Consider the following 17,375-nt stretch of genomic DNA (forward strand, 5'->3'; position numbering starts at 1 on the left):
ACGCTGTTATTTTACGCGCCGTCTTTTGACAGCGACGCGTAAAATGACAGGTCGTCGGCACAGAACATCGGCAAACCCATTGAAATGAATGGGCAGATGTTTGCCGACGTATTTGAGCCGTGATTTCAGACGTAATTCGAGGCGTAAAACGCCTTTTTTACGCCTGAAAATAGGTCGTGTCAACCCAGCCTAACTCCCATAGATGTGAATGGAGGGAGCCACACAAATGCGCAGCCCCTTCTCTGTCGACTCTCCACATAGGTGCTGATCCTAGAGGTGGGGTCTGCACCCATCATACATCTTGTAAACATGTCATACATTTTTGCAATGAGAATCCCCCCCTTTACAGGAGCTTTCCAGTTTCTAAGAATTTGCTTTTATGAGCCCAATATAAAACAAAATCTTCTCCATAATCTCAAATTACCGCTCCCCCGTCTGTTCTTTACTACCTGGCTTGATTATTTTTCTCCATAAGGACGTTCTCACCTGGCTGCAGAAGTAAACAAGGACCGATCGTTAGGACAGCGGAGAAACTGCAATTTTTTGTTTAGGCAATTGACAGCCTGTCGAACATGGTGCTGGTGCGGCTATTAACCGCATGGCGGCGGGGTCAGTGCCACTTTGTGTGGCCTTATCCTTAGTGGATGCAATTAGTTAAACTCTCAGGGTATGTGCACACACAAACTCAATGGAAAACAGCTCCTGATTTTCAGACGTTTTTTAAGACACTCACGTTTTTCGCGGCCGTGTTTGGAGCTGTTTTTCTATAAAATCTATGAAAAATGGCTCCAAAAATGGCTGAAGTAACATGCACTTCTTTTTCGCAGTTTTTTTTTTACGCGGCTGTTTTGAAAAACGGCCACGAAAAAAACGTCCCTTCGGAACAGAGCGCCGTTTTTCCCCTTGAAATCAATAGGCAGATGTTTGGAGGCGTTCTGCTTCCGATTTTTCAGCCGTTTTTCAGGAAGTTTACGGCCAGAAAAACGGTTGAAAACACTTTGTGTGAACATACCCTCATAAGGATTGATAGAGATGTCTAAAAACCTGCAGGACGGCAATTAAATCCACACCTTAAACAAAACCGACCACCATTATGTATAGAAATGAGGTGTTTGGTGGGAGCCTTATACTGTAGAGATGATTTAGATGCCCCTGTGTCGGGCCGTGACATGGAAGGAACGCTACTCACCAGTGACTTTCTTTCCCAAATAAAATAGGGTCTCTGCCGAGTTCAAAAATAAAAAATAAAAAATCTTTAAGGCCAGGTCCACATACGGGCGGATTTTTCTGCGGCAGAAAAAAGTTGAAAGTTTGTGAATGAAATTTGTAAAATCTCATCCACCTCCCCAGTACTGTAGTCTGCCGCTGATTTTACCTGTGCAAATCTGCAGCAATTTTGGTACGTGTGGACTTACCCTTAAAGGCTTTTCTCATGAGGAATAAGGGTCTATATTACATAGACGGCCATACATCTGAATTGCCGCCATATAAATACTACGTTTTGGTGGTTGCGGCTTCCCCTGTAAAATCAGCTGTTTGCTAGACCACTAAACACATTCATACGTTACATCAGGAGGCTCCTCATATTAAAAATCCAATGACCGTAGTAAACATTTTATCAAAAATATATAATTTACAGATTTTTTTGTTTTTTGTTCTTTTTATATATGGATCAGTATTTGAAATAAAATCTCTGCTCTATAGAAAAATATCTTACAGAGGTACAAAGCTCCGAGGCGGATGCAGTAGTCACCATCATCAGTATATATATATTTACACACACTTTAATTTTCCAAAGGAGCAATGTCTTTGATCACGTCTTATTGGACACATCCAGAAGGTGAGCGTTCATATACGGCAGTAGTTTCCAGTTATCAGTTCTGATCTGAAACTGAGCGGTGTCATCCTGAATTTGGGCACACATCAATATGTGGGACCTTGGAGGAAGGACTATACCAATCTTGTATTGATGAGCATGATGGGACACAACATACTTGGCAAAATGAAATACCACAACATCACGAAGAGATGATTCTGACATCTTGTAGCAGAATATGCTTTCTTCATGGTCTTTCAGGTCGTCTGAGTTTAAAGCATGCCAAAGCTTGTCAAACAGGTGGCAGCGGGCGTCCAGCTGGCAAGATGCGGGCAAAGGGAATGGTACAAATAGTTCTGGGAATGTTACAGGCAGCGGATCAAGACGTGTATGATAAGTTAATCCGTCCTGGGTGCTAAATGTGGCATTCACAACTAAGTAAGATGGATGAGGGTCCTTTGGGACCAAGTTGACTGTGACCACAGGTGCTGTTCGACCAATGTAGAGGCATGGAACATCGATATCGCCTATTGGTTCATAAGACCCATCTGTTAAGTCAAACTGGAGAATAATACAGAATAATTTCTGGTACTTTTCTTCAACATCTCCTTTGAAAGTCATTTGATACTTCAAGGTAAGCAAAGTCGATCGGTGATCAGCAAGATGTCGGAAGTATTCTTCGACAGTACATCCAGACTCCTTACTCTCGTCTGTAGAGGCTTCTGCATAAGTTGGTAAAATCTTTGCAGGATCAAGTACAGGACACAAGTGGAGAATTGTCTTTTCTGTATTCTGAATGGTCAATAAGGTGGAGAAGTTCTCACTTTCTGTCATAATCGAAGACAAGGATCTTGCTTTGGTTGGGCCACCAGTCGGAGACATGTTGAGAATTTTCCCAAGCTTATCACTGGAGACGTTGGTAAGGAGAACGTAATACAATCGGGATCGGTCTTGGATGTCAATGTCTGCAAAATGATGCATTAGATATTGTAAGAGATCTGCCAAAGACATGAACACTTTATCGAGATGTTCATGCTGGAGGACCTGCTTACACACGGACAACAGAGCGTTACCCAGACCCCAATCTCCCTTAAGACACAAATCAGATTGAACCACCACTCTCCGAAGAAAAAGGACTGTACACATCTGTGGAACTGCGTTCTCATGGGCTACTCTTGAAAGAACCTTAAGATGCCACGGGAGGTTCTTCAAGGTCCACCTATCCATGGCAAGTTCTACTATTTGCCTTTGTAAAGCTTTTGACAGAGAGATTGGCCAAGCCTGAAATTCCAGCAGGATCTGCGTCTCATTGATTAAGTTTATAAAATAAGGAGCTAAGGTGCTATTTTTCTTGTAAAGGTCTAAGAGGTTTGTGGTCAGATTCTCCATGTGTTTCTCGCAAAAATGAAAGAATCGCACGAACAGGTAGGCGGCACGGAAAAATCTGGCAGTTATGTCCCTGTTGGCGTTTTTGTCCACCATCCTATACAGGGACAAGAGATGTTCAAATAAGTATCCTATGCCCCTTTCGGCATGATAGCCTTCATTTTCAAGATAAACCATGCTCAATAAGTTCTGTCTGCAGAGCATGGTGCTGCAATCATTGAAGATGTTGGGGAACAGAGAAGATGTCATTTGGATGGTCAGCAGAACGGGAAGGTTCTCACCGGGGTTTGAATTGAGAGGTCTGTTTTCTGGAAAATGTAATAGGCAATCTAAATAGAATAACTTGACTGGCGTAGAGAGCAGTGGGTGCAGGGTCATGCCCACCAGCCTCTGCAGGAGGAAGTGCTCATCCTCCGCTGTGAACAGACTGTCCGTAAACACGGCTTTCATCTGCAATATACTGTGAAAACACGATATATCATTGGTGCCAAACATGCGGACCAGCTGCGATTTAAAGATGGCCGGGGATAAGGTCCGAACCATAGCCACCACCTGTATAATTTGCCAGAACAGGGTATTTTGGCACACAGATGTAAAGAGATAGGAGTCTTCTAATAACAGAGCCAGGATGGATTTTAATTCTTTTGTCTCATTGTTGGAGGGGAGAAGGAACAGTTGCTCACCTGACGCAGCTCGTAATTCTCTCATGTCTTTTGTAGCATTCCATAGGAAGCTGTCGTTGCTCATTAGCATTTGCTTGAGGGCACCATGAGACGGCCCGTCTTTCTGCGCCAAGAGCTGTATGGCATTCTTCAAGGCTATGCTGTACAGTATGGTATACGATTGATGTACACCGGTCACCTCCTGTTGTTGCAGGGTGTATAGCTGCTCCAGTCTTTGAGAGAGGAGCCCAGGGTAGCAATTTTCCAATTCTCGCAGGCATTCACAGGCTACAACGCGAAGAGGCCTGTTGGCTGCCCCCTGCTTCTTGTCGTTGACGTCCGATACGACGTGCATGAGCAGCGAGGCTAACTCTTGTGCGGTTTTGCAATTCCAATTGAAGTTATCAGTGGTAATCAAAACGGTCTCGATTGCTAACAGGAGGTGGCATCTCAAAGTTGTATTCTTCAATGATGGGGACATCTGTTGTAAAATATTCAGCAGGATTTCCGTGGTGACCTCGCCTGATGTCTGGTCCGGGCACAGAAGCGTTGGAAATTCTAGAAACAGATTCAGCATTGAAACCTGAAACACAAAAGCCATGAGGATAGGTCACTGCGGCAACTAGATATAAAATACAGATTACAGACGTACAACAAAGAACGCAATGTTTTTCCTACATTTCTCGTCCCTGTGCGTGTGGCGCGCGCTTTTCACGTCCGTGCGAGCACTTAATTTATTGTAAAAATGTATTCCTCTACTTATCAATGTATTTGATGCGTGAAACAAGAACAAAACACAGATGTCGCCCGTGTGCTGTCCATGGTTTTCACGCACCCATAGACGTGAAGACGCACCAATATGTGAGTTTCACGCAACGGACACATGCTGCGTGAAAAACAATGCCGTGTGAATGGCCCCATTGAATTGCATAGGTCCGTGTGCTGTGAGTGATTTCAACGCACACAGACGAGTATTACGCTCATCCGAATGAGCCCTTAAGGGGATGTGACTGGTTGACATAAAAAGACACATGAGAGATAACATGGCTGACTGTGGTAACTGCAAGACAGCTACTTCCTTTCCCCGTAAGTGAACGCAACAGAACTTTTTGTCACGTTAGATATTAGAGGCCATCAATGTCTGATCAGTGGAGGGGCCCAACTACTGGGACCCCACCAATCCTAAGAACGAAGTGATAGCAATAGAGAAGTAGGATTAGTGATGATCGCAGCGGTCAGACATTACTTGCTGGACGCTACGGATCCTTCAATCTGCTGATCAGGGGAACGATCAATGTGTATATGTGGAGAACCCCTTTAAATAGATCATGTGATCAGTCCTACCTTCGTTTGTTCACTCAAACCTTCACTTTTAAGGTCTTTTAAGAGATCGTCCACAAAACCCTCCACGGCCGTGTTTAGTAAGAAGGATTTAGGATTGGAACTGAAGGACGCCACATTCCTGATCCAGCTGCTGTTACTTCTCTCCGCCATGATGCTAAAGAGGCGACCAAGTCAGAAAACCAGAATCAGATCCTGAAAGAAAAAACTGCAGAAAATCAGAGATATATGGCTGACGTGTGCAGATTGAAGAACTTTAAATTAACGAGATGCTGTTAGGGCATGCTGGGAGTTGTAGTTCCACACATGCTGCAGTGCCACAGACAGTGCACACCCGTTTCATGCATATATATTATATTATATTATATATATATATATATATATATATATATATATATATATATATATACACACACACACACATACGCACTGCATTACCTGGTGTGTCAGTGCCATTCAGTAATAAAGATTGTGGCTCCTTCAGGGCAATGTAAACGCTTGAGTGCACATAGCTCCCCCTATACGAGCGACCACCGCAACGCCAGCCTGAAAGTAGCGAAACAGGAAGCGGCCTACAGCTGACCGGAAATGACGCACCCTGTCGGCCATCTTTGACATGGGCATATCGTTCTTTTTTCACTTCATTGTTGCTATAGATTTATTTACAAGAACAGCGATAAATACAACGTTTTTACGTAAATAGAGATGATAAAGAGCTATTATTACAGAGCTATTATTAGAACAGTATCGTGCGACAATGCTAACGTGGTTAAAACGTTCATGTATACCCACAATAAAGATGGCGGACAGGAAACTTCTCCATTGAATATACTGCAATCTCAGCCCATTCGAACGCGGTGACGTAAAGACGTTGAGCTTGCCCCTGCCCATCAGCCCAGGAAACCCTGTGTAAATCTGCCAACGCCCGGTGGAGAGACGGGGAGAGAGTGAGGTAAGTGGGCGCTGTTACCGGTCCGATAAAGTCGGGGTGATATGTCTCGCCTTCCGTCAGGGAAGATCTGGGTACAGGGTATCGGTGCGGCACGGTGTTTGTAAAGAGGGACCGCCCGGTAGCTCATAATAGGGGCGTCGTATAGGGGGCTCCCTGCAGTGGGTGTTACCCGGGACCTCCGGCTTCGTCCAGAGAAAGGGTAATAAAGACGCGGTGTGTGTGTCCGCCCGCCCTCAGGCTTTCTGTGTGTCTAGGCCGCGCTCTCTGTTCCGGGTGTTGGGGTGGCTCCCGGCTCGGGTATGTGGTGACCCGGGATTCTCGTGTTGGGCGGTGCAGAGGTAGGGGTACATGGCAGTAATGATGCTCCTTCTGGGGGAGGGGTGTTGCTCTTTTGGGGTGTAGGTAAAACACCCTACCATCCAGACATGGGGTGCTGATGGTATCGAGCTGTTCAGAGCGCTCCATTTCCTGCGGAGAGGGGGCTGCTTATCATAACACTGAGGGTGAGCCACATCTAAAGCATGACACACGGGATTGGGGTGCAGTGTGTCATCTGGATAGTTTTGGGGGTGCAGCGGGTGGTTTTATTGTGGCTGGAACCTCTGGGAAAGAAAATCATGTAGTTCAGGGTCTGATTATAAGGAGGGGGGCTTCCCCCTGTGTTGATTGAGACTCTTGGGGTGCAATGTGTCTGTAGAGAATCTGTGCTATGGATATTAACAACTGGGGTCCCTGTATCACTAGGCAGATCTCCTTGTGGTGGTGTGTGATTATTTGCACATAAGAACCGGGTCCCTGTGGATTTGGGGGTGTAGTGGGTCTGGCAGGTGTCGGGGTGCAGTTGGAGGCGGTGTGTGAGAGAGCAGACGATGCCTGCGCTGTCTCGGCACTGCTGTGTTGGTCTGTTATTGGTATTATTGATGATCGGCGAGGATGTGATCGCTGATTAGATCCGGCAGGGGATGATGGAGGCTATAGAGGGGGATGGGGAGCAGGGCGGAAATGCAGCAGGGAGGAGGCTGGTGGGGGGAGGAGGGGCAGCTGCCTGCTATGTCACCCTGCATCCAGCCACCCATACATCTACACATTACATTTCTACAACGTTTATGCATTGTCTGCTGTATACCGCCCGCTGGCATTTCTCAGACCTCTGATGATGGGGCCGGGCACTGCCAACCTGTGTGTTACTTGTCAGCTGCCAGGATGTGCTCCGTGTACATATAATGTATGTCAGATTTGAAACTATTTAAAGACTTTCTAGGGTTTAAGCATTTGGGCGCAAAATAAGACTTTGCGATATACAGATCAGGCCTCCGTTTGGGGGGGGGGGGGTTTGACTCAGAGGTTTCTCGGTACTTACCGTTACAGATTCTGCTCTGTGCATTTTGACGTGGTTTCTGTATTACGTGATGTGTCAGATGATCGCTTGTCACAGCGGTGACCTCACCAGGGCCGTCGGATCACGCCGGTGAACACACCAGGAAAATGCAGACACATGGCATCGATAGTGATGGCGTGTGAATATATTGTAGAGTTTGGTATCTTGCAATTTTGGGCCAAGATTCAGATGTTTATATTCCAGAAAACCGCTTTAAATGACTCTTAGGCCTTATTCGCACAAACGTGTCCATTTTGCGTGCGCAAAAAAACGCTGTGTTTTGCGCGTGCAAAAGGTCCGTGTGGCATCAGTATGTGGGGCTTGCCTGCGTGATTTCCACTCATATGGCAGCGTGATGACACTCTGTTTTTATGTTTACAAACATAAAAGCAGTAGGTGCTTTTCTTGTTTCATTTATTTTACTACTGTAGCGTGAATCACGCTTCCGTGTGCCGTGCAGGATTTTCACGCACCCATTGACTTCAATGGGTGCGTGATGCGCAAAAAACGGCCAAGTATAGGACATGTCGTGAGTTTTATGCAGCGCACATACGCTGCGTGAAAATCAGACTGTCTGAACGGCCCATTCACTAACATAGGTCCGTGCGACGCGCGTGATTTTCATGCACGTAGCAAGGACGCAATACACGTTCGTGTGAATAAGGCCTTAGGCTGGATTCACACGACCATGTTACGTCCGTAATGGACGGACGTATTTCGGCTGCAAGTCCCGGACCGAACACACTGCAGGGAGCCGGGCTCCTGGCATAATAGTTATGTACGACGCTAGGAGTCCCTGCCTCTCCGTGGAACTACTGTCCCGTACTGAAAACATGATTACAGTACGGGACAGTTGTCCCACAGCGAGGCAGGGACTCCTAGGATCGTACATAACTATGATGCTAGGAGCCCGGCTCCCTGCACTGTGTTCGGTCCGGGACTTGCGGCCGAAATACGTCCGTCCATTACGGACATAACATGGTCGTGTGAATCCAGCCTTATTGTAAATGTAACAGTTTATGGTGCGTCATCCACATCATGGTGATCCTCTCTCTCTATATTTCTTTCGCTCTGTCCCGGCTTTACGGGCACCTTAACCCTCAGCGATCAGCTAATATTGAGCGTATTTGTGGGCAGCCACTACAGGGCAAATTTATTAGCATTAGGCTGTAAGCTGTTTCTCCCGATTGCCACAGGCACACTCGGTCCAGCCGAGGAGTAAAGTCGCTACCAGACTCCGTTTTTTTGACGGAATCAATAGCGCAGTCGACTCCGCTATTGATTCCGTCGTTAAAACGGAAACTTGCCGGAATGGTGACGAACGGAAACCATTAGCGATGTGTTCGTCACCATTGATATCAATGGTGACTGAAACGGAAGCTGTGGTTTCAGTTTCACTTTCCGTTGCGGGGTACACCTGACGGAAACCTCCGACGGAACCCCGGAACGGAAGGCCGACGCTGATGTGAACTGGCCCTTAGATGGTCGGTCAGTGCCGCTAAATTCGCTCGGTTCGGCTGACATATACGTCTAATATGTAAGGGTGCCTTGACAATAAGGGTAAGGCCACACGGTGCGTCACCGACCCAGAACAGCCAATAACCGCATCGGCACATGTTCGGCGTGGCTGTTAATGGCCGTTGGTGGTTTTGGGTAAAATGGCCCTTTACCTGCGAAATCGTGCGGACATTAATTGACACTTATGGCTGCAAGATTTTGCAGGTAAAGGGCAGTCTTACCCGCAACAACGTGCGTCCTTTAACAGGCAATGGGACCGCTGTGCCGAACATGACGCCGGTATGGTTATTTGCCGCATCGCGGCTGGGTCACTGCCTCGTGTGGCCTTATCCTAAGCTGTTCAGTCTGTGGTGTTAGTGTTGTTTCTCTGCAGCGCCACCACAGGGGAAATTTAGCATTACACAGTGCCCATGTACACCAATGAGTTGTCTGTGTTACACAGGAGAGGTCCTCCAGAGTGATGGACGCTCTTTGTAACCGTCTCCACTCTGGACAAGAGATGAGGATCCTGAATTCCCTAATAGGATGTATGAAAATGTCTTCTAAGGCCCCATGCACACGACCGTAGAATCCATCGTAATTACGAACCGATTCACTTCTATTGCCCACGGACCCCTTCCCGTATATTTACCGGAAGGTGTCCGTGCCATAGAAAGACTTCGCAGAAGATAGGGCATGTCCTATTTTTTTGCTTTTTACAGACAGTTTTCCCATACTTTATAATGGGAGCACGGCCCACAAATGCGGGTGGCTGTCACGGACCATGATTACGGGCACGTTCGTGTGCAAGGGCCTCAGATGGACAACCCCTTTAAGTATGTCCTGTCTGTGTACTGATAGTCAGGATATATGTGAGATAGTTGTAGTTGTGCAGAAAAAAAAACCATGAAACTGCAATTACATCCTGTCAGGGCACGCTGGGAGTTGTAGTTACGTGACAGACCTGATACAGGACGGGGTTCTGGAAATAGACGGGCTCACTGTTTCTGTAACTCCCATTCACTGGAGATAGGTGCAGGTTTCGGGGGCAGCCCCGCATCCACCAGGGGTTTATGGCATGTCCTGTTGTAGGAAACTACCTTTAAGCCTTGTATGTCAGATATAATTCTTAGTGCGTGTTATTTGAACACTGAATATGTGACAGTCATTTATCGGGCTGACATTGGAATTTTTTCTTGTCTTGGACTTGCAAGAGTTTACTGACGTATAAATAAGTTATTGTGTATAATGGGCCGGTCCTGTTGCTCTCCTTGTGTGTGTTCTCACGGGAGGGAACACAGCGCAGGCCGCCCTGACACTGTCCGTAGCTGATTGGACAGTGTCAGAGCCAAGAGATCACGCCCTCTGCCATTTAGTTAGAAACGCCCCATTGACCATTAAGGGGCCTATTTACATATGTGGCGCCAAATATAACGGCACCAATATGTAAATAAAGGAGGAAGATAGGAAAAAGGTGTAAAGTGCCCCAGGGTATGTGAAGCCCGGCCTATTACAGGCTGCACTCAGCTACACTTGTATGGGCAGGTGAAAGGTTCTCTTTAATGAACGGTTATTTAGGCCACACCCCCATTTGGATGCTACGCCATTGAATTAAGTCATCCCCTGAGTACTGTATATAATATACCGCATGACACTGCCCCCACAGAGTATATTGCCCCCATAGTGCTCTCCACATAATATAATGCCCCCCACAACTGTCCCCATATGTGCACCCCACACAGTATAAAGTCCTCCGTAATCGTTAAAACCGAAATTCGCAAGACGTCGATTAATTGCCCAGCCCTAAGTGACGGTGACTCATTTTTGGACAGTCTTAAGACATGTTCTTAGTGAATGTTCATTGGGTAATAACATTTAAAGGTACAGTACACTAGAGTATATCTTCTCTATATCTGTCATGCAAATGAAAGCCAGCAGTTTCTCTGTTCTCAGTCTATTCTGGCTGAGCAGAGGCATAGACCCCATACACCTCAGATGAGCGGCCAAACCAATCAACTATCTGATGTATATGGCGGTGTCCCGACCTTCCTCGGGCGGCAGATGTCAGGGGCTTGTTTAATTTTCAACGTGTCCGATCCTTTTTTTCCCACGTGAGATAAGCTGCTGCCAGAGGGGTCCGGCAGCGACTTATTTCCCTCTCCCCACTAAATACACATGCACGCTTGTATTTGTGGATGCAGGAGTTTATTTTTTGGTGTTTTGTTTGAGCAGTTTTACTTGGGCCAGGATCACACACATGCAGTTTTTTAGGCCAAAGTCAGAAGTGGATCCAAAATGAAGGAAAGAAATGACGGATGCATCTCCTCTCTTTTGTGTCTATTTCTGTGTTTGGCTGAAACTGAGGCATAAGCTTCATCAATACTGTGTGTGATCCTGGCCTAAACTTATCGCAAGCGGAAAAGCTGATTCTTTAATTTTCCAAAATTAGAATATCATTGGTTGCTATGGGCCACTGCGCCACTTTGCCCTAATTTCGTCCCAGTATTCGTTTACATTTGGCCACCATGTGACCAATGGCCGCATGTGAAAAAAAAACAGTCAGGACCAGGGGGAAGAATAGACGAGTGCTGATTTTTTTTTAAATTAGTCAAATAACCCCTTTAAACTCCCCCTTTTGTGCCCTTAGGCTGTTTTCACACGTTGTGTATTTGTTGGTGGAACAAAGTACAGTACAATGTCCATTTGTTTACAGCGCAAAAGATCCAAAGCGGATCAAATTCACAGCATGTCCTTTCTGTTGCGGAAATGCTGTCGAGATGCACAACGGATTTTATTCATTGCAATGAGCGAGATCTGCGGCTATATCTGCACCGTAATTCCCAACGATGTCTGAGTAATCTAGGGCAGTCACCTAGGGTTACCGGCTGGTGCCTGTCGAGGCCTGTGCTTGTTGAAATTGTTTACTGGCGCCAAACGTCATTTTATTGATATCGAAGACTGGGCTAACATGTGTTATGACTGTTGATGGTAACGGACGTACATAGTGTTTACATTCAGGGATCTCATTCAAAGGATATGAACGATTCCAATACAGGATGACAGACGGCAGTGTGGAAATGGTACGTGTCCTCATAATGGCCGCAGGTCTGATCTAATGGGAAAACAGTCACTACAGGTCTCCTGATCGGCGCTAGTTTATCTCCATTTACATGGCGCAATCGTACTGTATGGGTACAAGCAAGCTCGCGCCCCGTTGTCTGCAGCACGTCTCCCTATTTACGTGGGGAGATGTGCTGCCGACAACAATGATTTTTACAGCCGCATGAAAGATGCGATCGGCCGACGAATGAGCATTGACTCTATCGTGTGATCTGCTCCGGTTTGGTTGATGACTTGTTGGTTGTTACAGCCGTTTTATTACCCTCACCATTTTATATATTTTTATTTTTTATGCATTTGACCTAGCCAGTCAATTCCTCTGGCTTTTTGTATATATCGGAGTAGGAATGATGTGTCGGAATAAGCGGAATACTCAAGTGCGTCCAGTTTACTATCACAATATATTGTTTGCACGGGGAACCCCCTCCACTAATAAATGATGAATCTCGGTGGTGGGGTGGGTCCTTTTCCTGTTATTTCAGAACTAATTATTGTATATCCTGGCGCTCCTTGTATGGCGACGACGTAAATAATACACAATACCGTGCTGTCCCTCAACTTATCTGAAATGTAACCTAAAGGTCTCCGGCTCACTGAGAATCTTTGTTAGAGCTCATTCAGACGAGCGTGATTCTTGTCCGTGCGCTGTGCGTTGAAATAACGCACAGCACGCGGCCCCATGCGGCTATTCAGACGTGTGAGTTTTCACACAGCATGTGTCCGGTGCGTGAAACTCGCTGCATGTCCTATATTGGGGTATTTTCACGCACCTAGTCGCCCATTGAAGTCAATGAGAGTGCGTGAATACCACAGACCGCACACAGATGCACATCGGTGTGCTGTCCGTGTTTTACGCATCAATTACATTGGAAAAAAATGTGCTTCCAAGCGCGTGAAAAACGCATGCCACTCGCAAAGCACACTGATGCAGAAACACAACGCACATGGACAAATTTACACACGGTTTTTACGCACCTAAATCTGTCACGCTCGAGTGAATGTATCTTTAGGTAACTACTATGGTTTAGCTACACCAGTGGTCTCCCTGTTGTAGAAAAACTACAACTCCCAGCATGTGAGCTGCAGTGGCTGCGTGTTGGAGGCCGTTGCTCTGACCGTTCTCCGGCACGTGTTCACGTTCTCTGCTCCTCATCGTATGAGGACATCCATGTTGTGCTTTGGGTTTAGCATTGCAGGGGACGTCTCTGTTATAATTCACCTTTTCTGGCTCTTTGTGGTTTTCCTTCTCAGTTCGAGCACATTCTTGTTTCTTCAGTTCATCTTGGTACATAGTGGTACGTTATATAGAAGCTATGCTGTGTTCATTGGGGGCCGATGTTTGGTATATTTTGGCTGAAAGTGTTGATCGCTTTGTTTCCACCAAACTTCACTAGATGAATTTTATAATGTGCAACCACTTTTCACATGCTTGTGTTTTGAGCATGCATTTATTTTTTTTTATTTTTTTATAAACCTGTCTCTTCATGGGAGTTCATCAACCAAAACAATGCATGCTAAAAACGCAACAAAAAAATGCACCATGTGAACAGAGCCTACGGCCGGGTTCACGTCACCTGGGAGCTCTATGTTAGGCATATACCCTGGGAAAAGCTCCCATTGTGTACAACAAACCCATTTATAGGACTCCATTTACCTTACAGAGATTTAAAGTGTTCTTTTGGCCTCCGTCTGGCTGGTATTTTTTGCTGTATAGAAAAGAGTAGTATGCTATTCTATGCAGAGGCATCTCAGGAGAAAAAAAAACTTATACCATGCAGTATTTGTATGTAATATGGCGTATATGCCAATGTATGCCTATACAGACCCTTCCGTCAGAGCTTCCAGCAATACTCTTGACTGAAGGCATGTGTCTGGGTTGCTGCTGTATTGTATAAGGAAAGTTCTGCAACTTCCTAATATACTTTGTAGCAGTTGTAATATGTAATGTAATGAAGTGAATCTGCTGATTCCCCCCCCCCCCCCATCATTTACTGCGGTCGTACTACTCAGTGACTGGAAAAATCAGATTATTACAGTCCTAGTTTCCAATTCAGATTGCAGATATTAGGCATTTCCTCCCTGCTTACTATCTCATTCAGCATGTGGGGACGTAGATGATGATGTCATCAGCCCATTGGACTGGGATTTTCCTAGATATGAAATTGGTAACGAGCTCATTTATCCCCCTCCGTGGTGTTGATGAAATCTTCTCATATAACTTAGGGCCCGTTCACACGAGCGCGAACAACATCCATGTGCTGTGCATGGAAATCACGCACAGCACACGGACCTATTAATTTCAATGGGGCCGTTCACACATGTGTTAGTTTTCATGCCGCAGACTCCGCTGCGTGAAACTCACTGCATGTCCTATATTGGTGCGTTTTCATGCGCCCATTGAAGTCAATGGGTGCGGGAAAACCATGCTCAGCACACGGATGCACATCTGCGCGCTGTGTACGTGATTTGTGCATCAATTCCACTGAAAAATAAAAGATGCGTTTTGTGAGTGCGTGAATACATGACCCTCGCAAAGCACAGGTGCTCTTATTATAGTGAAGGCGTCTCAGCACGGGGCTGGACTAATTCCAGGAGACAAGTTAACGCTTCTAGATACTCCTTGCTGGTTCCTCACTTTTTGGCGTTCTGTTCCTTTGATCTGTATGAATGTTCTTCTTGTTGGGACACCTGAACTGTCACTTTGGAGTCATCGAGCCGGTTCCTACACCTGCAGCACTTTCTTCCCGTTCTTGCACCAGCAAACCCTACAATGTCTGTCACTATTTTTAATCACCCAGACTTCCTTGTCCCAATCTGATAAATGGGAAAGTGACCATGATAAACCCATGAGGTGAACTCTGTAAAAAGTCATCATTTATTGATCGTGTGTAATTCCACCTTACAATTCAGTCTTCAATGAAGTTATCATTGACCTATATCAGCTTGTCTCACTGTTATCAGATAACTTGTCCTAGGCAGAATAGTTAGGGCTCATTCAGACGAGCGTATATGTAGTCCGTGTGCATTTTTTTTGCTTTTCACACATCCCCTGCATAGACTCTAGTCTATGGGGGATGCGTGATAACGCGTCCCCCAGTGGTGCAGCACGGGTGCCCCTCGGAAGTGAAAAATGGCAGTTATTATAAGAGCAGGCACAAATTTCCAAGCCTGCTACAAGGCCGGTAAGGGCCCTTTTAGACTGGCAAATTATCAGGCAAATGGGCACTTACGGAAAGGTCATTGCCCTGTGTAAACAGGGCTACAATCATGCGATGAATGAGCAAACGCATAGTTTATGCAGCCGAAAATATTATCGTTGCCGGCAACACATCACCCTGTGTAAACCGGGAGACGCGCTGCTGACATGATAGAAATGTATGGGCACGAGCGATCGTAGTAATGAGCGCTCGTCCTCCTACACGTCTCCTTGTGAAAGAAGGAAGCGAGCACCGATCAACAAGCTGTCTCGTTGATCGGTGCTCGTTTACATGGCCCACATCGGGCCCTGCAAGAGGACACTAACCCATCGCGTAATCAGTACAATGTTGAACCAATCTGGAAATCTAAACTAAAATCAGCAACTAAATCTGCATTTTGGTTTGGATTTGGCTGTGGATTTCACCCATTGCAATGGATCGAGCCATGGCAGAAAACCGCAACTAATGAGGCTTTTGATTCAGCTGTGGAAATCTGCAGCATGTCCAGAATTAAAAAATGTTTTAGGGCCCCCTGCGCACTGGACGGAAATGCGGCGTAATTTTCGTCCAGAGATTCTGCAGCCTTTACGCAAAGTAAATTGACATCCTGCAGATAGAGAATCCGCACCGCAGTTCCGTTTTCGTACTTGTTTTCTAAAAAAAATTTCCACATCCACATTGCTGCTATTGTTAGGGTATGTTCACACAATGCCTATTTTCAGACATAATTCGGGTGTTTTACACCTCGAATTACGCCTGAAAAGACAGCTCCAATACGTCGGCAAACCTCTGCCCATTGCTTGCAATGGGTCTTACGGTGTTCTGTTCAGACGAGGTGTAATTTTACGCGTCACTGTCAAAAGACGGCGCGTAAAATTACGAACGCGTCAATGAAGTGCAGGACACTTCTTTGGACGTTTTTGGAGCCGCTTTTCATTGACTCCAAAGAAGAACAGCTCCGATAACATCCGTAAAAGACACAGCGAAAAACGCGAGTACATGCAATAACGTCTGAAATTCAAGAGCTGTTTTCACCTGAAAACCGCTCCGAAATTTCAGAGGTATTTTGCGTTTGCGTGTGAACATACCCTTATACAATGAAGATTTTCGGCGTCATTTCCTTCCCGTTCCTCGGGGGCCTTACGGTGTCAATGGGTTCGTTAAAACATAGTTTGCTGCACTTTTAGTAATTGTTGCAGATTTTCGGTCAATGTGTGAACCTGGTCTAATGTGAAATGGATACTTGCAGCAAATCTGCCGTGTGTGAACTTAGCTGAATTTTAGAGACAATTCGTGTAACAACTTTTTGAAATTCCCGGAGTTACGTATTTTTTTTTTTTTTATTCTTTGTCTTGCGTTTTGCTGGTGCCCACCCAATTACATAGTGAAAAAACCTATAGCTTGTGTATAGGTTCACCACTTTCTGAATAGCTCACTTCCTCTAGGATATGACTGTAAGTCTCACAGATGATGGCGTACTGGCCTGAGGAATGTAATGGGAGGATTACCGCCCGTCACCTGATATCCTGTAGTATCTGAGCACAATCGCAGATTACAATTGTACCATCCATTATATTTCAAAGGGATTTTCTGGAGAGACAAAACTGGTGGCCTATCCGTAGAATAGGCCCTCATTGCCTGATCGATCGGAGGTCTGACTGTTGCCGATTTCCCTGCAGTGCCGCCGCAGGAGAAGTGTAGGATTACACAGTTCCTATTGAAATGAATGGGTTGTCTGTGTAATGTATGGACATGCTGGGTCCTCCTGAGTAAAGCGATCTTTGTAGCCACTCTCTCCTTTGGCTATAAGATGAGGCTGTACGGGGGACCCGAACTATTTACTGAATTTCTTAAAAGGGTGTTCATTGAGAGACCGTTTTCATCCTTCTCGAGGAGAGCACATTTGCAGAATTTCCCCAGGTAGCATTGCCTGTACAGGGCCGTTTACATGTCATGCCCAAACGTGGGCATGGACAAACGATAAAACGCTTTTTTGTTATTATTCACACCTTTTATGCGAGCATAA

General features: G+C 45.8%; 2 protein-coding genes across 5 annotated transcripts in view; one reads left to right on the forward strand and one right to left on the reverse strand.

The window, feature by feature from the left end:
- Positions 1–1,169: 1,169 nt before the first annotated feature.
- On the reverse strand, positions 1,170–5,828 carry AP5B1 (adaptor related protein complex 5 subunit beta 1). 2 transcript variants are annotated; one of them, XM_075840775.1, is made up of 4 exons: positions 5,644–5,828; positions 5,209–5,400; positions 3,886–4,447; positions 1,170–2,781 (listed from the first exon to the last, which is right to left on the reverse strand). In XM_075840775.1, the coding sequence occupies exons 2-4, from the start codon at positions 5,356–5,358 to the stop codon at positions 1,814–1,816; spliced, it is 1,680 nt and encodes a 559-aa protein (XP_075696890.1). In that variant the 5' UTR covers positions 5,359–5,400; positions 5,644–5,828; the 3' UTR covers positions 1,170–1,813. The 2 variants fall into 2 exon arrangements, with proteins under 2 accessions (XP_075696890.1, XP_075696889.1); XM_075840774.1 differs by having other exon boundaries at positions 1,170–4,447.
- A 224-nt stretch (positions 5,829–6,052) lies between these two features.
- The window catches only part of CDC42 (cell division cycle 42), a 47,958-nt gene continuing 36,635 nt past the window's right edge, over positions 6,053–17,375 (forward strand). For 2 of the 3 annotated variants that reach the window (XM_075839546.1, XM_075839547.1), the window contains exon 1: positions 6,053–6,157. The gene's annotated coding sequence lies outside the window, so the exon portion shown is untranslated. Of the gene's footprint in view, positions 6,158–6,258; positions 6,357–17,375 lie in introns of those variants that run through there. The other variant, XM_075839548.1, reaches the window with a different exon arrangement.

Source organism: Rhinoderma darwinii, chromosome 10, assembly GCF_050947455.1.
Source record: "Rhinoderma darwinii isolate aRhiDar2 chromosome 10, aRhiDar2.hap1, whole genome shotgun sequence".
Taxonomy (NCBI): Eukaryota; Metazoa; Chordata; class Amphibia; order Anura; family Rhinodermatidae; genus Rhinoderma; species Rhinoderma darwinii.

Excerpts from the sequence above, each read along its gene's own strand:
- AP5B1 (XM_075840774.1), bottom strand. The coding sequence starts at position 5,358 with ATGGCGGAGAGAAGTAACAGCAGCTGGATCAGGAATGTGGCGTCCTTC. Across the intron at positions 4,448-5,208 it reads GTTTGAGTGAACAAACGAAG|GTTTCAATGCTGAATCTGTT; the intron begins GTAGGACTGATC and ends TTTGTGTTTCAG.